Here is a 23,084-nt window from a genome sequence, read left to right as displayed (position 1 = left end):
CACAGGGTAATATTCATTAGCTAAGGGCACACAACAGGCAAAAACACTTAATGTGCAATTATAAAATAGACGCTAAACGTTTTATTGTTGGGGAAAACACTGACAACAACACTGAACATATTCGAATTAAATTAAAAAAAAAAAAATCTACATGCTTTTGTAGTGCTCTGACTTTTTGTAATATATTTAATATTAAAACTTTCAGAATTTAAATATTTATGCTAGTTTACATCTGTTGGCACACATTTAGCTTCTGATTCCAAAAATGTGTGCATTTTTTTAAAAAATGTATTAGTCATGAAAGACATAGTGTGGTGCACTGAAGTAGCCAACATAACGAAAACCACTACAGTATGAAGCACAGTATGCAACAGCAACACTCCTATCAACTCAATTGTTTAAAATAAATCATTATGGTTAAGGTTATAGAAATGTTGTTCCAGCGCTAATCAAAGCTGTTGACCCAGGAGCACCCATCGTGTTCGGGATGTAAAACGCCCTGTAAGTGCCGTGAAAGTGTTTTGAGAGCATATTTAGTTAAAAGAGCCCAAAAGCCCCGTATAAACGAGCGCGCCGCCCAGTGAAACGGCTCGTGCCGCAGCCAGCCTTCCGTGAACAGTGATTATGAAGGGTTGCGCGCAATCTGTCAAATTGTCTCATTTGCATAATAAACTCGGAGAGCAGCCACTCTCCTCTCGCCGAGATAAACCGTAAGTGTATTCAAGCGAATTTTCAGAAAGAAGTCATTTGCTTCCTCAAAAGAAGGTCTCGGTTTAAGGTCGCACAAGAATTGGATTAGCATAACACAAAGCTCGAACCTTCCGCGTTCAGTTACTGAGGTACTTAAAGCTGAGTTCTGTATCTGATTATATGTTTGTAGATATATGTGCTCTACGAAACATCTGTAATGGAGTTGATGGGACTCCGGGACGGATAATTAACTCCCTTCTTTGCTAACATCTGCTTTATAACATACAAAACATACAAGGGAACAAACAACGCATATGTCGAACAATTTATCACGTGAACAATTAGCTAACTGTCGTTCATTGATTCATGTGGTGTTTGGGTGCAACCTGTTTACATTTGTTCACAGATTTTGCGACTCACTGTAGGCCTAATTAATTATGAGCCAAACACCGTAAACCCCAAAAGTAATTAGTTAAACACTTTGTGAATAAAGTGAGAGTTATTTTTTGAATAGAAAACAGGCAGAAAGTAACTGTTGTGATATTTGTCAGTGCCATTTTGTTTTTGTAGCTTCACTAAAAACGCAGTTTCTTTACATTTTGTGTAATTGTTTTGACATACGGTGGTGAATTAAAGTGTAAGCCCAATGATTTACCAAAACCTGGTAAGTCTAGCTGGTTAAAAATGGAAAGATGAAAAAGATTTTGATTGCATCACATTTTGAAACCTTGTTGTAATTGTTAGAATGGCCGAAGATCAACAATCTCCACGTAAAACTAATTTGGCAGACCAAACTGTAAGTCAAAAAGACTTGGAACTTGGAGGGATGGTAGGGCGCTACAGCAATCAAAAGTACAAAATCGCTCATAACTCCTAAACCATTTACCGCAGGCTTAAGTGTCATATCGTTGGAATCATTGGATCACGCCAGACAAAAAGTTTTGGGTATTTTGCATTTAAAAAAAAAAAAACAACTTTGGCAATCTAGTCCTAGGTTTTTCGCCCGATCGGAATCAAACCAGTGCAGGAAGATTCTCTGCAGAGCGAATATCAATAATTATAGAAAGAAAGTTGAACTTACGGCTTTAATAAAACAGCTATAACTTTTTAACAGAATGAGATATCTTCATCAAACTCATATCACATATATAAGAGCTGAGTCTGAGTCCACATGAAAAAAATCATGGAGCTTGGCCACTTGGTGGATAGGAGGGAAAAACAAACAACAAAAATGGCCAAAACTACGCAACTGTTTGTCTTTTCGACATGAAAACCAGTACGCATGGTCTTGGGTTCGAAGCCACAAGTGGCTATTTGCGTACCTCAAAAAACATGGCTCCCATAGGAAGATGAAATTTGAGCACCTATTAGATAAGGTTAACTGAGGCCCATGGAATGAAACTAACTGGGCCTGTCTGACTCACAGCCCTAAAGGTCTGTAACAATTTTTTAAAGAAATCGGCCACTAGGGGGCAACGCCGCATTTTTCAAGGCCATAAACAATTATATATTACTCGTTTTTATCACACATTGGCACTGTATTCATATCATACAATAGACCTCCTCATTCCAAACAACTTTGCCTCTAGAACTACTGCTGTCAAACCGTTTGTTAAATAATTGAGAAAATGTAAAAAACTTACTGTCGCAAACTAGTCTTAGGTTTTTTGCCCAATCGGAACCAACCGAGTGCAGGATAATTCTCTGTAGAGAAATATCAATAACATCAAAAAAAGGTTGAACTTTCAACTCACTGTTACAAAGGGATGCCAAACGTTAAAAAGAGGCAAGCCTGCTTTAACTGGCTATAACTTATGAACGGAATGAGATATCTCCACCAAACTCACAACATGTATGTAAGAGCTGAATCTGAGGTCACATGAAAAGAGTCAGTGAGCTTGCCCACTTGGTGGCGCTATAAGAGGGAAAAAATTAATACCACCCAAAACTATGCAACCGTTAGTCCTATCAACATAAAAAAAATGGTACACACAATTTTGGTCCAAAGTGCCACAAGTGGCAATAAGGACATTTGCGTATCTCAAAAATCATGGCTGCCATAGTGAAATTTGAGCACCTATTACACAAGGTTAACGGAGGTCGCCCGGAATGATACTCACGGCCCTAAAGGTCTGTGAGAAATTTGAAAGAAATCAGTCACTGGGGGCGATATCGCATTTTTCAAGGGCATAAATGATTGTCTGTTGCACGTTTTTTTTTTTTTTTTCATTTATTAGTATCATATGATAGAATACAATTCTCTAGACTCTCTAGATAAATAATTATAAAACATTTGGCCTGTTCAAATATACCTATAAAAGCCTATAAATCCTAAACGAAAACTCAAAACTTCACGAAACCTGGTGAGCACATGTGACAGGTGATTCTAAAGAAGCATGCAAAGTTTAAGGAGATCGGACTACAACTGGTGCTCCAACAGTCGTTAAAAAACATTAAAAAAATCATATTTCTATGGCAAATTACCTGTATTTTTCAAAAAATAATATGTAATATCCTTTTTCATATGTGCTTAAATGTCTTAAAGCGCCTGAACCCTAACGGTAACACAAAGTAAATTAGCAGCTGTGAAAAGTCATTTTTGTAAAACAAAGAAAACTGAATGAAATGCTACCTGCATGTTAGAGACATTCTAGATCATTCTGACTCACAGACCCAGCTAAAACCGTTGAGTTGTGTCCCATATGTCTCAAGCATCAGTGCTTCGCCTAACCAAAAGATCTCAAGCAAACAAATCAAACCATTGTTGTATCAAATGCATTTGAAAGAATACGGCCTTGATTAGATCCAAATACAAGTGCATGGGACAATTTCTAAGCAATTATTCTGAGCAAAAAAAGCATTCTATCTTGTTCATCTCTCAAAGATGATGTCTGGCTCTTTCTGCGGGATTACTTCTCCATGGCTTGATTCGATTGATGTGCCATTTGTAGCTCGGCTCTGCCACGGGCGGCGGACGGTCCAATTTACTGCGTTCTCATTTATTCGAAATTTCCATGGCTTTTGGCTGCTCCGATGCAAACGGCGCTTTGATGGGCTCCTGAGGAACAGTGCTAATGAGTTAGATGACTGACGAGAAAAGCAATTAGCCCCGGATATCTCCTTCACCTTCTCTTTCGCATTGTCTAGAAAACGGTAGGATTCCCAAGGCCTATAATCGCTTCATAGAATGATATTCATTTTGTTTTTTGATTTAACATTGAGCATAAACCAATTTTTTTTATCTTCTCGTTTTCAGCCAGACGCCAGTTGGACAGTAAATACCATGAGGTGAAAAGGTTCAAGACAAGGCCAGTGGCATTTGCTGAAGATTTGCACCAAATATTAACATATACCTTTCTAGAACATCATACTAACTTGGTTGACTTCTCAAACACCATTATGCATGTAATTGGGAGTAAAAACAATAAAACAACTTCTTTTATCAGTGTCTTATGTACAAATTCATAGTCATGGTCATAATCAATCTACATCTTTGGGTCGTAGCGGGTGGCAAAATGCATCCGAATGAGATGAGATGCTAGATTACAAGCATGTTGAGCTTACTTATGTGTTTACCATTCAGGTATCAGGCCACATTGTGAAATAATTGATTGTTCTGTTGAGATGCCATGTGCGATGACAGCTGATTGGTCCTCGTATACACAGCCGATAAGCAATTTCATTTCACCATCTGCCTTGTCAAACTGAGCTCATGAAATTTTAATGACCCCGCTGAAATCTAACGCTAGACTTAATATTAACTACGTCCATGAATATTTCCAGACCAAACACGAGGCACACCATCATCTTCAGACAACATTTCTTTAATACAAAGTCAACATATCTACATACACAGTGGTTTCAAACCAATTATTGTGTCCATCAGAAGTAACAGTTTGAAAGCGATAGCACTTGGCCTTCGTACAAAGAGAAACTATTTTCACGTTCACGTTTGGCTTTTTTCATTTTTTTCGTTGGCCGTTAATACGTTCACTTTTGTATATTGGTTGTTTGTAGTCTAATCGATCCACACGTTTGGCTCACGTCGTTGGATGTCCTTCCAAGCACCTTTGCCGTCGTAGGTTTTGGAGATCAGTCCGACAAGTCCAATCGCAACAAGAGTCCGTTTTGTCCCCCCCCCCGAGGAAAAGTTCGTTAGAAACACACAAAACTCCCAACAATTTAAAAGGCAGCGCTGGAATTTCCAGATTCCAAGTTCTCTCGTACTTCGTCCCACAAACGTAAAATTACAAAACAATGAAAGTGAACTAAACATGGCATCTGTAAACTTCTAGAGCTTTGCGATGAGCTACTAATTAAAAAAAAAAAAGATGAAGCGCAGAAGCAGTGGTGAGAGACGGGCATGTATCTAAACTAGCTAAACACCAAACGTGCAACCAATTCAAGGCATTTCGCTCTCGCTGTTCATATGGCATTTTATAGGCACTGGGCATTTTATAAGCCCTTCTTCATCCCAATCTAACAACAGACTCACTCGGAACAAGCAAAAACATAAAATGATTACCGCTTTAGGATCAGTATGAGTAAAAATGGGATTTGTTTTTGGGCGAATCTCATAAAACCTTTCCAGAACATTGCTGGATCATTTTTCACTCCGAAATAAAAAGAAAAACAAGAAATTACACTAGGAGGAGTATGTTTTTTTAAGACCAGTAAGATGTTTCACATTACAACATAAAAACACATTATTTAAAACAATTTGTTGCACTGATTTCAGACTTTCTTGGCACTTTTTGATTTCGGAGTGAAATCTGACACACATGTATTAGTGATATTACACAAGTTAAAACAATGCATTAAGTTCTATGGGAAAAGGAGAAGCGTTTTGATTTTTTTTTCTCACCACTGGACTGCAGAGTGTGTTGGCTAAGATAAGAAAAAAATACAGAGTTGGGAAAAAGCAAACAAATGGATCAGAAAAAAACAGGAATGAAGTGAAGAGAGATAAACAGAGCTGTTAGCGTGAGACAAAGCTTCTTTCAAAACTGTGGAAGGTTTCCATTAGCATAAACATTATTTTTTTTGTTGGTTATCTCAGTTTTGTTTAAAGACAGAAATCTTGTGGGTCAAATTATACAAATACATATAATATATATTTGTTTATTTACAGGCATTATATTCAGGATCATAGTTGATATCTAACAAACGATCAAACATTCGGTGGTGTGAAAAGTAAAAAGACGAAATAAAATGTTTTTTTTGTTGTTTTTTTTTAAATGAAAGCCTTCACAGATATGGGCTGTAACAAAACTCATTCACTTTTTGTTTTTTTTTAGTAAATTTTGGAAAGTATATATAATTGTATTTTTTTTTTGTTCAATTCAATGTTTTGTAAACCTACATCTTTTATAAAAGTAATACTTTAGTTAATACTAGTACTATTGATGAATAACAACAGGATTGCAATCATAATCCAACCTTCATCATTGGGCAAAGATTTATAGGAAATTCATTTCTGATAATGCATTTCGCTGACTCTTTAAAAAAAACAAAAAGCAATAAAGTCATCCATGATTTCGTACACACAATTTCATAATTTCATGGTGGTATAAAAATGAGCGCCCGCTTCAAAAACAAAAACAAAAAAAAGGCTATTCATATGAAGATTTGGATACATCTTTATATTCTGCATTTAAATATAATATATGTGAGTGTGTATGTATACATTCACGTCCCATTCGTCTATGTATACATGCACACCAACACATCTCACGTTACATTTCTACAGTGAAAAAATAGAATGTCTTTTAACATAATATGAGCAAAATGAGCATTTTCTCCTTGCTAATAAAAAAAATGAGTACAGTATCTTTGTTAAAAAAAAGCAAAACACTAAACCAAGTCTGTTAAGAAGATAATAGTCAAATTAATACAACAATAACGTATTTGATTTTTTTCTATGATGTTACAAGAATAAGGCTTTTTTGGAAATAAGATTACACACGGCTCCTTTCATTCTCACACCAATCAGAACACTCCTGCGTCAAGCATTCTCCAGTACAGCCAATTGGCTCTGACAGCGGAGTGCAGGCCCCTCCCCTCATACGCATATGCATGAGTGTGTAAAACAGTCCCACCTACAACAACAGATTCACTCGATAGTTGTACCGCAGTTTCATGGCGCAAAACACATGCCCGTTTCTTGCTCTTCGTTAGCCAAAATCCATTGAAGAAACACCTCAAAAAGAACCAACAAAGGAACGCAAGAAATCCCAGAAAGTAACCAGGAGTGGGTTGTTGATGACGGTAAATGGCATTAAATTTCATCCTGGGCGACTGTTGGGGCATAAGGAAATGGTGAATTGATTGGTGGGACCAACACACGTATAATCACGCTCTCGCACACTTCCGTCCGTTCGGTCGGACTCTTCACATGTACACGTACAGCATAATGGAGCAAAAGCAGCATGTTTGGTATCAAGAGCAAAACGAAACCAAAAAAACAGTTGTAAGACAAAAAGTTGTTGGAAACGATGGCAATGGAACATCACTGGGGACATCAAAGTACCGAAAGCAAGACTTAGCCACGCATCCCTTATCTGGTGTGCCAAATACATGGTGCAAGTCAACGAAGAGACACTCAATGTCGCCTCTCGTTCCTCTCATCCTAATCTCCAACTGATGCAACGGGTCAAGCTCCCATTGGCTCTCGAGAATAGAAATGGAGGTACATTGTGGCAAACTGAAGAAACTTGAGACTTCGTTGATGGTTCCTCTGGTCCTAATCTCCAGTTGACGCAACATTTCATACTCCCATTGGTTCTCGGATGAAAACGGAGCTACATTGTGCCTAACTGAAGAAACTTGAGACTTGGTTAATGGTTCCTCTAGTCCTAATCTCCAGTCGAGCCAACATTTCATGCTTCCATTGGGCTCTCAGATGGAAATGGAGCTACATTGTGCCAAACTGAAGAAACTTGAGACTTTGTTGATGGTTCCTCTAGTCCTAATCTCCAGTTGAGCCAACATTTCATGCTCCCATTGGCTCTCGAGGATGGAAATGGTGGTACATTGCACTGAAGAAACTCAAGACTTTGTTGGTGGTTCCTCTGTTCCTAATCCCCAATTGATGCAAAAGGTCACGCTCCCATTGATTCTCAAAGATGGAAATGGAGATACACTGCACCAAACCAAAGAAACTTGAGACTTCGTTGATGATTCCTCTAGTCCTACTCTCCAATTAACGCAACATTTCATGCTCCCATTGGCTCTCGAGGATAGAAATGGAGCTACGTTTTGCCAAAAAAACTTGAGACTTTGTTGATGGTTCCTCTAGTCCCAATCTCCAGTTGATGCAACATTTCAAGCTCCCGTTGGCTCCTGAGGGTGGAGATTAATCTACATTTCACCAAAGAAACTCAGGACTTCGTTTGTGGTTCCTCTGGTACTAAATTCCAGTCGAGCCAACATTTTACACTCCCATTGGCTCTCGAGGATAGAAATGGAGTTACACACTGCTATACAGAAAACTTGAGACTTCTGTGGTGGTTCCTCTGGTTCTAATCTCCAATTGATGCAACATGTCACACTCCCATTGGCTCTCGAGAGCTACATTGGCAGAAACGTTCGCTAACAAAGAGTAACTGTCCGCATCTCAAGAAACCGATGCGATTAGGTTTCAACCATTTCCTTGAATGCCTCAGCGCCTCAAGACGTGTCAAGTTCTTGTTTGGCGGCTCCAGTGGTTTTAAGAGGAGGGATACTTTCTCAAGTGGATGAACGGTTTGCCTCGAATTGCTTTTTAAGTGGCTCCCAATTTTGTTCGAATGGCAACATGTCAAGGAGAGGCTTGGACCCTAGACGTGAGCAGCATAACAAGTCTTGTTTGTACCGTTGTGCCAACTTCTCAATGAAGTCCGCTGTTAGATGTCCTTTCAATGAAAACATTTCAATTTTAGTAAACAAAGAAGGATTTTAAATGCCAACCAGTTAGGTGCTCATCATCTACTTAAATTTGTGGTCATGTTGTATCTCGCCAACTTTTCCTTCATGTCTTTTTGTACTATGTTCATAGAGTTAGTCTGAAAAGAAACAATGTTTGTCCTCCACGTCAGAACACTTGAGGTAAGGTTAGTGGTCCGACACCTAGATCGTCATTCCCACCCTACAGCCTGAGCCGAAACGTTTGGTTCCTCCATTGCGAGCTTGGGATGTAGAAGGGTTCGGGATCCGTTTGCGTTTCTCCAGTGTTGCTTGTCCAATTGGGGATTTGATTGGTTCCAAAAAGACGATTCTTCGCAAAAAATTGTATGAATTGTGTATAGTTGTCATCGTTTCATGTTTTCAAGCAAGTTTTTTATGGCTCAGGAGGCTGTTGGGGGGAGGGGGGTTATGGGGCAGGGGGAACAAAAATGGCTTTTTACGTTGCATAGTGATCAAAACTTCCAAGGTACTCCAGAGCCGCCTGATAGCAAAACTGGTACTCGTCCTGTAAAGCAAAACACAAAGGCATCAGCATAAGCGTTCGCTATTGCTTCAATTCGCCAAATCTCAAGCAATTAAACAAGACAATCTGCTGTAAAACAGAAGCTTTGGACTCTCACCTCTGTTTGCACCATTGCTGGCCGTTGCGTTCTCAGCATTTTGACCGTCTGGAAGATGTCCACCACACCCTCGTAGCGCATCCGCTCCAGCACGATGCTTAGTGTGATGAAGACCCCGGTTCGCCCCACACCGGCACTGCATTGAGGAAAACACAAGCTTTTGTTAAAAAGCGCTCTGTGAAACCAAAAACTGATGATGGTGCAAAGGAAAAAGGTTAGGTTTTTAACATAAATGCAAATATCTTTCTGAAGATCCATTTACTTGAGAAACTAAATTAAGATATTAAGATTTTAATTAAGTGTTAACTTTGTCAATAAATAGAAATAAACCATTATTAGAAAATTAAAATAGTAAATAGAAAATAATTAATTTGAAATTAAAAATAATAATAAAAGAACAATAAATAAAAATAACAAAAATACAAATAAAATAAAGGAACAATAAATACAAAATAATTATTAAAAAAAATAATTTGAAAAATAAAACAATACTCATAAATACTACCAGATTAATTCATAATTTATCCGATAATAAATCAAATGAACAATACAAATAAAATAAGTATTTATAAAAAATAAAATAATAAAAATAAAAGAACAATAAATAAATAAACAAATAAAAACAAATATGTATATCTGAAAATTAAAAATACTCAAAATAATACAATTTTGTCCCAATGTAATCCATAAATAAAATAAAATTAGCAACAACACAAATATACAAATAAAATAAAGGAACAAAAATAAAAAAATAAATATTAATTTCAAAAATAAAAAATAAATAACAAAAAAAAAAGAAAAAAAAAATCATAAATACTACCAGTTTAATCCATTTATAAATAAATAAATATTTTTTCCAAAATATAATCCATTTATAATCGATAATAAAAAAAAGAACAACAACACAAATAGACAAATAAAACAAAGGAACAATATATAAAAATAAGTATTTATTAAAAACCAATAAATAAATAAACAAATAAAATATACAAAATAACACAATTTTGTCCCAATGTAATCCATAAATAAAATTAATTAAACAACAACACAAATATACAAATAAAATAAAGGAACAATAAATAAAAATAAATAAATAATAATAATAATAATAATAATTATAATAATAATAATTATAAAAAAATACTCACAAATACTACCAGTTTAATCCATTAATTTTTTTCCATAACTTAATCCATTTATAATCGATAATAAAATGAACAACAATACAAATATACAAATAAAACCAAGTAACAATAAATAAAAATAATTAATTTGAAAAAACTAATAAAAAATAAAAAAAGAACAATAAATAAATAAACAAATAAAATTAAAATAAAATATAAAATACTCAAAATAACACAATTTTGTCCCAATGTAATCCAAAAATAAAATAAAATTAGCAACAACACAAATATATAAATAAAATAAAGGAACAATGAATAAAAAAATAATAATTTTTAAAATAAGTTTAATCCACTTATAAATACATAAATATTTTTTTTCCATAACTTAATCCATTATAATTGATAATAAATAAAATGAACAACAATACAAATATACAAATAAAATCAAAGAGCAATAAAGAAAAATGAGTATTAATTAAAAAAAAAAAATATTTGAAAAAAAGAACAATGGACAAACAAACAAGTAAAATGAAAATAAAATATAAAATACTTAAATACAATTCTGCCCTAATGTAATCCATAAACAAAAAAATGAGCAACAATACACATATACAAATAAAGGAACGATAAAAAAAAAAAAAATTAGATTTTAAAATGTAAATACAAAAAGGCTCATAAAACACTACCAGTTTACTCAATTAAAAATAAAATAAAATATGACTTTGGTATTTAAAAGGTGTTAAAAAGGTGTGGTGTGGTTATAATGTCATAGTGCACATTATACACACTGCATACTACAACACTACAAAAACCCTGGCTAGTACACTACTCAGAATTCAGCGTTTTGCCATCTATCCAAACAGCAGTTGAATAAATCACAGTCATTTAGTCTGAACACACGAGTGCTAAGCTCATCTCGCAGTGACAGCGCTTGAAATAGGAGGAGTCTTAAGTCTGATTTTTCAAGGCTGCCTTCGTAAGCTGCTTTGGCGCCGAGCGGTTTCACCAAGCCAACAATAATTGATATGACAACGGGCTTATTTTTTTCACTCGGAAAGATCGAAAGTGACAAAACGGCTCGGGAAAGTGAGTCCCCCGATTGGTCGAGACGCCGGACCAATGGCAGCGCGGCGTTACAATGATGCAACCTCGCCACAAGAGTCGCGGAATCGAATGAAAAGGCGGTTCGAACGGTGACTGTCAGGAAAACAAAACGCCTTTGACATTTCTGAGCATCCACGCTGCCAAGATCCTACAGAAAGGAGGCTGAAGAAAGGAAAAGAAAGAGGCTGGCAGCCGGTCGCAGGCTTCAGCCCGAGCGCCGCTTAAATAGACAGACGTTGAAATCTGACAGGCGTGGAGACGCTCTGAATGAGAGGATTTACACTTCCATTCAGGCGACGTAATCATGCAATTAATGACAAAACCATGTGGCTCTATTAGATATGAAATCTGGGGGAGAGATGGATGGAGAGCAGAGGAACATCACAGAAAGAAGGGCTGCGTCCAGAAAAACGTCAACCCTCCACAAAGACAAAAAAGCAGCAAATTTAAAGAAACTGTCCTGCGAGAAATCAATTATTAATCCGTTTTATAGTGGAAAAACATTTTTAAAACTAAATGAATTTGACAAGCAAATTTGTGTTTGAGGATTTCTTTTAAGTGTACATTTATTTTTCTCATATACTGAAAATGTTCATAAAAAAAAATTAAGTTTACTTGAGAATATTAATATAAAGTGTTGTTTACTGACCGGTTTATCAAAATTAAGTGCTGTAATAAGACAATATTAATTTGTTTAAACACTTTATTTTCTGTATGTGTGTCTGTGTGTGTGTGTATATATATATATATATATATATATATATATATATATATAAATGTAATATTTATTGTATTACAGTAGATTTAATATTAGTACAACAAATTAATTATAATAATTACTATTACTATTATTATTTCATTACTATATATTATTATTAGAAATAACATCAAAAAATATATACACTAAATATTATTAGAATTATATAAAACGGTAATTAGTGTAATGCAATATAGAGTTGAATAAATATTTAAACTAATTCATTACTATTATTATAGTATTAATAAATTCTAAAACAAATTAATAAATATTTAAATAATTTGAAGAAAAATAAAATACTCATAAATTACTATGAGTTTCATTGATTTATAATACATAAAATAAATAAAAAATACAATATAGCGATTAATGCAAATTTAAACAAAATTCATTTATATTATTATAGTATTAATAAATAATAAATATTTATAATAAAATAAAAACAAATAAAAAATAAAATAATGTGAAAATTTAAAAAAATAAAATATTACCACTTGAAATAGACCTTGACCACATGAAATAAATAAACAAATACAATATAGCGATTAATAAAAATTTGAACTAATTAATTTATATTATTATAGTATTAATAAATAAAAAATAATAATACAAAATAAAATAATTTAAAAAGCAAAAAAAAGGAAATGCTCATAAAATACTACCAGTTTAATCCACTTATAATAAATAAATAATAAATAAAAAATAATACTTAAAAAATAAAACAATTTGAAAATGTAAAAAAACTACCAGTTTAATCCACTTATAATAAATAAATAATAAATAAAAAATAATACTTAAAAAATAAAATAATTTGAAAATGTAAAAAAATAAATACTCATAAAATAATACCAGTTTAATCCATTTATAATAAATAAAAAATAAAAAATAAAATAAAACACTCATAAAATACTACCAGTTTAATCCATTTACAATAAAATTAATAATAAATAAAAAATAATAAAAAATAAAATAATTTGGAAACTTAAAGAAAATACTACCAGTTTAATCCATTTATAATAAATTAAATAAATAAACAAATAATATAAAATTAAACTAATTCATTAAGTGTTATATATAAAATAATATAAATAATTTGAAAAATGTAAAAAAACCCTCATAAAATACTACCAGTTTAATCCATTTATAACAAAAAAAAAATTGAACATTTAAAAAATAAAATTCTTATAAAATACTACCAGTTTAATCCATTTATAATCAATTAAATAAACAAACAAATACAATATAACAATAAATAAATATTTAAACTAATTAATTAATATTCATTAATAATTATTATTAGTATTAATAAATAATAAATACTAATAAATAAACTAATTAATTTGAAATACAAATATTTATAAATATATAAAATACTACCAGTTTAAGCCATTTATAATAAATTAAATAAATAAACCAACCTGGTTTTGGTATTAAAAAAGATGTGGTTGTCCTTAATATATTATTTAATATATTCCTTTAATATTTTTTTTTAAATTAAAACATTATTAAATATTATTTATATTATATATTATTTATATATAAATTCTATATATTTATAATATTTATATAAAAAACATAAAATATTAGTCTTTTTATATAGCAAACAAATAAACTAAATAACAAAAATAATATATTATACATAACATATACCAATAATCATATTTAATAATGTTACTAGAGTCTGTTTTGCTCTGTAAAAAATAAGAAATAAACGCACACATATTTCTAATCCTCAAACTCAAGTTTGCTTGTCAAACTAATTAGTCTCGTTTCCAGTACAAATATCTGAATTCATAAATATTCATAAATCAAACATTTACTTGACAAGCAAGATATTAAGTGCTGTTTTTTTTCTGAAGAAATCATCAAAATGAAGTGAGTTTGAGCTTAAAACGACAACAAATATCTGCCAGCAGGGTCAGAAAAACAAACTTCATTCACAGGAAAGAGAAAACTGACTTCATTTTGATAAATTTGTCTGCGAAAAAATACACATTGCGTCATGTTTGCTTCTCAAGTCAATGCATCTTGATTTTAAAATGTTTTTACTGGAAAACAGGACTTATTTGTATATTTTTTGGATGATGCAATGCTGACAAGATCCAAAAAGGACCGAAAAACAGCACAGGAACGTCTCTTTGATGGAGACGCGGCGTCACACCGAGCAGAAGCGGAAGACAGAAAGACGGATGAGACATGAAAGGAAAGTAAAGACATGAAAAGGACGGCCTCTTGTCGCTCTATAAACACACAAACGTCTGTGAAACACTGTGCTTCCTCATATAGGACGTCCAAAGATGTTTGTCTCTGTTTAGTGGATGAAGTGTAATGGTATTTATGTGAGTCTGGAGTAGGTATAAATATGTGAAATATATCTGACTTAAATAATTAACAGATTTAAAACAGATGTGACAAACAAGTTCACGGAAAGGAAATGGAGAACAGATGACAGAACGCGCATCCTGTTTGTTTTCTTTATTTTACAAAAGCACAAATGTTTCGTTTTTACTGTGATTTTACTGTTATCAGTATTATTTGACCATCACTGAGATTAGTTTAACATTTCTTTTTAAAAATGAAAATACTCATAAAATACTACCAGTTTAATTGATTGATAATATTGTTTTCTTTTTTTTACAAAAGCACAAATGTTTCGTTTTTACTGTGATTTTACTGTTATCAGTATTATTTTACCATCACTGAGATTAGTTTAACATTTCTTTTAAAAAATTAAAATACTCATAAAATACTACCAGTTTAATTGATTAATAATAAATAAAATAAATAAACAAATACAATATAGCCATTCCTAAAAATGTAAACAAATTCATTTATATTAAAGTATTAATAAATAAAAAATAATACAACATAAAATAATTTGAAAGTAAAAAAAAAAGTTTATAAAAAATTTATAATAAAATGAAAATAAATAAATAAATAAATAATGTGAATACTAAAAACAAATACTACCAGTTTAATCGATTTTTAATAAATTAAAGAAAGAAACAAATACAATATAATGATTAATATAATATAATATAAACTTAAACTAACTCATTAATAGTATTATAGTAATAATAATAAAAAAAAATAGAATTTTTTTTAAAAATATTCATAAAATAGTATCGGTTTAATTGATTTATAATACATAAAATAAAAAAAAAACAATTACAATATAGCAATTAATACAAATTGTGACAAATTAGTTTAGAATATTATAGTATTAATAAATAAAAAATAATAATACAAAATAAAATAATTTGAAAGTTAAAAAAATAAAATACTACCAGTTTAACTTTATTTTCACAATTATTAAAATATATTTCTCTGTCATTAGTATTATTTTACCATCACTGAGATTAGTTTTTTAGAATTTATGTCTCTGTTATCAGTGTTATTTTTGCATTATTGAAATTATTATTATTATTAATCAAAAGTTTTTAGAATTTATTTTTCATTTGAATTATTTTTAATTATTAATATATATTTTTGTTTTATCAGTGTATTATTATTATTATTATTATTATTATTATTATTATTATTATTATTAATTAAAAGCTTTATATTTTCTTTTCATTTTAATTTTTGTTATTTTTTATTTCTATTCATTTTAATTATTTTTAATATTATTAATATACATTTCTGTTTTATTTTAGTATCATTGAGATTATTATTATTATTATTATTAAAAACTTTATATTTTCTTTTCATTTTAATTATTAATTTATTTGTATAATTATCAATATATATTTTAGTATAATTGAGATTATTAAAAACGTTTTATACTTTCTTTTTATTTTAATTATTGATTTATTTTAACAATTATTATTTAGACTATTAAATTATTTAAAAAATTAGTAATATACATCTGTTATGAGTGTTTTTTTTAGTATCATTGATATTATTATTATTATTATTATTAAAAACTTCTTTATATATTTTTTTCATTTTAATTATTTTTACAATTATTAATATATATTTTAGTATCAATGAGGTTATTAAAACGTTTTATATTTGCTTTTCATTTTAATTATTTATTTATTTTTTACAATTATTCATATATATCTGTTATCAGTGTTATTTTAGCATCGTTGAGATTATTATTATTATTATTATTATTATTATTAATAATACTACTACTAATAATTACTTTTTATAATTTCCTTATTTATTTTTACAATTATCAATATATATTTTAGTAACACTGAGATATTAAAAACGTTTTATATTTTCTTTTCATTTTAATCATTTAATTATTTTTTACAATTATTAATATATATTTCTCTGTTACCAGTGTTATTTTAGCATCGTTGAGATTAGTATTATTATTAATAATAATACTAATAATAAATATATATATATTTTTTATAATTTCCTTATTTATTTTTACAATTACTAATATATATTTTAGTATCATTGAGATTATTATTAATACTAATAATAAATACTTTTTATAATTTCCTTTTAATTTAGACTATCAAATTATTAGGTCGGGCATGTAGCCTACACCAGGGGCGGAGTGGCAATCGGGACTTTTCCCGGTCGGCCGGCCGAAGGATTTATACAGCGGATCACAAACTGAGCGGGGGTGAGGCGAACTAATATTGTATATAATTTTCGCTCTTTCAATATGCAGGGTATAGAAATCGCTTTTAAATGAGTGCTCGCGCTGTTTACTTTTACTTTCGATTTTGCGATAACGCACTCACTGTGTAAAGGGAGCAGCACACCTTATAATAGATATTTGTCAGTGAGTACAAGATTGCAGCAAATCCTCCAGTCTATTTTTGTCATCTCTCTTTACTTTCGACCCATGATCATTCAAATCTAAAGGTCATTGTACACTGAGTCCGATTTTCGTATGTGTTTTTTTTTTCAGTTTTCTCATATTCGCCATCCTTATCAAAATGCTTATTATGGATGCGAAAATGCAGAAAATCAAACACGATCTGAATTTTTTTTATGACGGACGAAAGTTTCAGAGGCAGTGTGCAAACTCGATTAACATAACCTGTATTTTTTTTTTTAACGTGCAAAAATCTCAGACGAAAATTTCGTACTCTTTCGTACATTAACTCCAGCAGCTCGTGTTGGATGCAGGGTTGCCAAGTCTGCGTTTTTCCCCACAGAATTGGTCTACGTTTAAACTGTTGCCATGGGTCGATTTCCCCCAGTTATTTAAAGGTTTTAAATATTGCAGAAATTAAATTTCAATAAAAAACAATTTTTGTTTTGTTGTACACTGTTAAGTAAGATCTTTAGGTTTTTTGCTAAATAAATATGTTGAGAATGCATACTCTCCCATGTCTCTTTTTGATAAGGATACCTACCATTTACTTATTATATTATAAAAATATTAACTTTATTCACATACTAAAGGGACAGGACAGGCTACTCCTCCCAAAATGTACCAAAAAAAAAAGTAATACCGTGATATTATACCGTCACCGTTCAAAAGATGAAAAATACCGTGATACTGATTTTAGGTCATATCGCCCACCCCTATATATATGTGACCCTGGACCACAAAACCAGTCATAAGGTTAAATTTTACAAAACTAAGATATATACATCATATGAAAGCTCAATAAGTAAGCTTTCTATTGATGTATGGTTTGTTAGGATAGGACAATATTTGGCTGAGATACATCTATTTGAAATCAGAAATCTGAGGATGCAAAAAAATCAAAATACTGAGAAAATCACCTTTAAAGTTGTCCAAATTAGGTTCTTAACAATGCATATTACTAATCAAAAATTACATTTTGATAGGTTTACAGTAGGAATTTTACAAAAATCTCTTCATGGAACATGATCTTTACTTAATTTCCTAATGATTTTTGACATAAAAGAAAAATCAATAATTTTGACCCATACAATGTACTTTTGGCTACTGCTACAAATATACCCCAGCGACTTAAGACTGGTTTTGTGCTCCAGGGTCACATACATATACATATATATATATATATATATATATATATATATATATATATATATATATATATATATATTCAAAATATTCAATATTCAAAATATATATATATATATATATATATATATATATATATAAATAATATTTTGAATTTGTTTTTATTTATGTATAGTTTCCATTTCATTTTAACTGTACTTACGTTTAGTCATTTTTATCTTTTAAATTATAAAATGTATTTAGTTTTTATTCATTTTATTTTATCTCTATTTTTATCACTCACTACTCTCATTATATGAAAAACAGCAGCAAAATGTGTGTTTATCTCTGCATTTCTGATCTCAAAACCACAAAGTCCCACACTTTACCACGTCTTTCATGCGTGTCTCCTCACCTGCAGTGGACAGAGATGGGCCCGTCCTGTCCGAACTGCTCCTTGGTTTTATGCACCTGTCCGATGAAGTCAATGAATCCCTCTCCGGATTTGGGAACGCCCTGCTCCGGCCAGTCGGTGAACTGGAACTGCCGTACGGTCCTGGACTGGCCATCCTGAGAGGAAAAACACAGACACACACATAAACGTCAGTCTCTTTTACTCCCACAATCCTTCAGCTGACAGAACAGCAGATGGACGCAGACAGCCGCGGCCGATACGGGACTCAAACACGTGCGGCCCAACTCCACGCCCTCCCGCCTCTCGCCATTGTGTTTCTGGGGAATCGATGGCGAGGAGACGCTGCTAAATGGAGTGATCCGGCGGCTGATCGATGCTCTCACTGACGGATGAGAGAAGAGGACCCGAGAAATGAGCGATCGAAGGGAAGCTCAGGCAGAACGAGCCACAATTAAAGTGCGCCGGGATTTGGCGGAAAGGGCCGGAAATATTCACTCATCCCTACAGTCAGAGTGTGTATACCAGACGCCGACGGATCAAACACACTAAAATCACAGCTGAACGCCAGGCTTTTAGGATCTCACACACACTTATACACTTCCTCCACATTTCTGTTTTTTATCCTAACGCTGGCGAGTTGTTTGATACGTTTCTGTTAAGAAAGAGATCCAAATATACATTTCAATTAATCAAATAAATGCAATATTAATTATTTGTTGAACAATTTAAAATATTAACATGTTAATCATTTTAAACTAGATTAAAAATTTAGGTTGGCTTGAGAAAGCCGAGCTTGAAAGTTTAAAGCAGCTGTAAAAGCTTAAAGTTTCGAACGTTATATAGATAGATTAGACGATTAGCATGTTGCTAGTATGGTTAGAATGTAAGTTAGCATGATTCTAACATTTTCTAGCATGTTTAGTATGTTTCTAACATGATTAGCAATTTACTAGCATGTCATTAACAAGTTTTTAGCATGATTAGCAAATTGTTTCTAGCATGATTAACAAGTTGCTAGCATGTTTCTAGCATGATTAGCAAGTTAATAGCATGTTTCTAGCATGATTAGCAAGTTACTAACATGTCATTAGCAAATTTTTAGCAAGTTGTTTCTAACATGATTAAGAAGTTGCTAGCATTTTTTCAACATGATTAACAAGTTTCTAACATGTTTCTAGCATGATTAGCAAGTTGCAAGCATGTTTCTAACATGTTTCTAACATAATTAGCATGGCACTTGCATTATTAGCATGTCATTTGCAAGTTGCTAACACGTTTCTAACATGATTAGCAAGTTTAGAGCATGTTTCTAACATGATTAACAAGTTTCTAGCATGTTTCTAACATGATTAGCAAGTTAATAACATGTTTCTAACATTATTAGCAAGTTGCTAGCATGTCATTAGCCAGTTTTTAACATGATTAGCAAGTTGCAAGCATGTTTCTAACATAATTAACATGGTACTTGCATTATTAGCATGTCATTTGCAAGTTGCTAACATGTTTCCAACATGATTAGCAAGTTACTAACATGTTTCCAGCATGATTAACAAGTTGCTAGCATGTGTCTAGACTGTCTAGCAAGTTGCTAGCATGTTTCTAGCACTATTAGCAAATTTTCAGTATGTTTCTAAGCTGACTAGCAAGTTGCTAGCTGTTTCTAACAAGTTTCTAGCTTGATTAGCAAGTTGCTAGCATGTTTCTAGCATGACAGCATGTTTCTAGAATGACTAGCAAGTCAGGTTAGCATGATTAACAAGTTTCTAGCATGTTTCTAACATGATTAGCACGTTTCTAGCATGTTTCTAGGCGGACTAGCAAGTTGCTAGCTGTTTCTAACAAGTTTTTAGCCTGATTAGCAAATTGTTAGCATGTTTCTAGCATGATTAACAAGATGATAGCATGTTTCTAGAATGACTAGCAAGTTGCTAGCATGTTTCCAGCATGGTTAGCAAGTTGTAAACATGTTGCTAGCATGATTAACAAGTTTCTAGCATGTTTCTAGAATGACTAGCAAAGTCAGGTTAGCATGATTAGCAAGTTGCTAACATGTTTCTATCATGATTAACAAGTTGCTAGCTTGTTTCTAGGCTGACCAGCAAGTTGCTAGCATGACTGCTAGTTGCTAACATGTTAATCATGCTAGAAAATTTATAATAAATGAATACATTTTAAAATATCATTTTAACAGTAGTATATTACTAATACTATATTAATTCTAAAATAATATTATTATATGTAGTTATTATATTTAAAAAATATTAATATATTATTAATAATAAAATACAATGATATCATTAATATTTTAATATAGATATAATTATTATAATATTAAATAAAAATGATTAATCTTCCTTGTGTTCATTAAAAAAAAAAATCATTAAATTTTTTTCCACATTTTTCTAGCATGTTTAGTATGTTTCTAGCATAATTAACAAGTTACTAGCATGTTATTAAGCAAGTTTTAGCATGATTAGCAAGTTGCTAGCATGTTTCTAGCATGATTAGCAAGTTGCTAACATGTTTCTAGCATGATTAGCAAGTTGCTAGCATGTTTCCAGCATAATTAGCAAGTTGGTAGCATGTTTCTAACCTGACTAGCAAGTTGTTAGAATGATAATCAAGTTGCTAACATTTCTAACATGTTTCTAACCTAACAAGTTGCTAGCATGTTTCTAGCATGATTAGCAAGTTGCTAACATGTTTCTAGCATGATTAGCAAGTTGCTAGCATGTTTCCAGCATAATTAGCAAGTTGCTAGCATGTTTCTAACCTGACTAGTAAGTTGCTAGAATGATAATCAAGTTGCTAACATTTCTAACATGTTTCTAACCTAACAAGTTGCTAGCATGTTTATAGCATGATTAGCAAATTGCTAGCATGTTTCCAGCATAATTAGCAAGTTGCTAGCATGTTTCTAACATGTTTCTAACCTAACAAGTTGCTAGCATGTTTATAGCATGATTAGCATGTTTCTAACCTAACAAGTTGCTAGCATGTTTATAGCATGATTAACAAGTTGCTAGCATGTTTCCAGCATAATTAGCAAGGTGCTAGCATGTTTCTAACCTAACAAGTTGCTAGCATGTTTATAGGATGAATAGCAAGTTGCTAGCATGTTTATAGCATGTTTCTAACCTAACAAGTTGCTAGCATGTTTATAGCATGATTAGCAAGTTGCTAGCATGTTTCTAACATAAGTTTCTAGCTTGTTTATAGCATGTTTCTAACCTAACAAGTTGCTAGCATGTTTATAGCATGATTAGCAAGTTGCTAGCATGTTTCTAACATAAGTTTCTAGCTTGTTTATAGCATGTTTCTAACCTAACAAGTTGCTAGCATGTTTATAGCATGATTAGCAAGTTGCTAGCATGTTTCCAGCATAATTAACAAGTTGGTAGCATGTTTATAGCATGATTAGCAAGTTGCTAGCATGTTTATAGCATGTTTCTAACCTAACAAGTTGCTAGCATGTTTATAGCATGATTAGCATGTTGCTAGCATGTTTCTAACCTAACAAGTTGCTAGCATGTTTATAGCATGATTAGCATGTTGCTAGCATGTTTCTAACATGTTTCTAACCTAACAAGTTGCTAGCATGTTTATAGCATGATTAGCAAGTTGCTAGCATGTTTCCAGCATAATTAACAAGTTGATAGCATGTTTATAGCATGATTAGCAAGTTGCTAGCATGTTTATAGCATGTTTCTAACCTAACAAGTTGCTAGCATGTTTATAGCATGATTAGCATGTTGCTAGCATGTTTCTAACCTAACAAGTTGCTAGCATGTTTATAGCATGATTAGCATGTTGCTAGCATGTTTCTAACATGTTTCTAACCTAACAAGTTGCTAGCATGTTTATAGCATGATTAGCATGTTGCTAGCATGTTTCTAACCTAACAAGTTGCTAGCATGTTTCCAGCATAATTAGCAAGTTGCTAGCATGTTTATAACATGATTAACAAGTTGCTAGCATGTTTCTAGCATGATTAGCAAGTTTCTAGCATGTTTCTAGTATATGATTAGCAAGTTGCTAGCATGATTCTAGCTGCTAACTTAAGAAAAGTTGTATTATTATTAATTATAAAATAATAATATTATTAATACTAGTTAATTATATATTTAGTTATTATAATATTACTTAAAAATAATATTAATAATATATAATTAAATATTTAAATATATAAAATTTAATTATTATAATATTAATTTTAAAAATAAATATTCTTGCTTGTGTTCATTAAAACACACACCAACTAATCTACCTTCACAACAACAGCTTTAGTCAAAAGTATGGATCTTCTGATTGAGTAATTTCAGCACAAACACATATAAAGGTAATATTGTCTATATATCGTCTTGACAGCATTCAAGCGGTGTGTCTTGATTCGTCTCCGTTTGATAAACCGCAACCAGCAGTTTGTTTTTTCGCTGCGACAGAAGACGGGTGACAGAAAACGAGGCGTAAAAGAGGCCGGACCGAACGTGGCGCACACCCTACAGGCCGAGCAACGCGT

General features: G+C 31.8%; 1 protein-coding gene across 1 annotated transcript in view; it reads right to left on the bottom strand.

The window, feature by feature from the left end:
- Positions 1-4,498: 4,498 nt before the first annotated feature.
- ptprsa (protein tyrosine phosphatase receptor type Sa) overlaps positions 4,499-23,084 on the bottom strand; it is a 150,151-nt gene continuing 131,565 nt past the window's right edge. The window contains exons 33-35 of the mRNA XM_073843433.1: positions 18,566-18,720; positions 9,255-9,390; positions 4,499-9,139 (exon numbers count right to left, since the gene is read on the bottom strand). Of these exons, the coding sequence (XP_073699534.1) occupies positions 9,071-9,139; positions 9,255-9,390; positions 18,566-18,720 (360 nt within the window). The 3' untranslated portion in view covers positions 4,499-9,070. The remainder of the gene's footprint in view (positions 9,140-9,254; positions 9,391-18,565; positions 18,721-23,084) is intronic.

The sequence above is a fragment of the Garra rufa genome, chromosome 7, assembly GCF_049309525.1.
Source record: "Garra rufa chromosome 7, GarRuf1.0, whole genome shotgun sequence".
Classification (NCBI taxonomy): Eukaryota; Metazoa; Chordata; class Actinopteri; order Cypriniformes; family Cyprinidae; genus Garra; species Garra rufa.
This window is presented reverse-complemented; position numbering and strand designations above follow the sequence as displayed.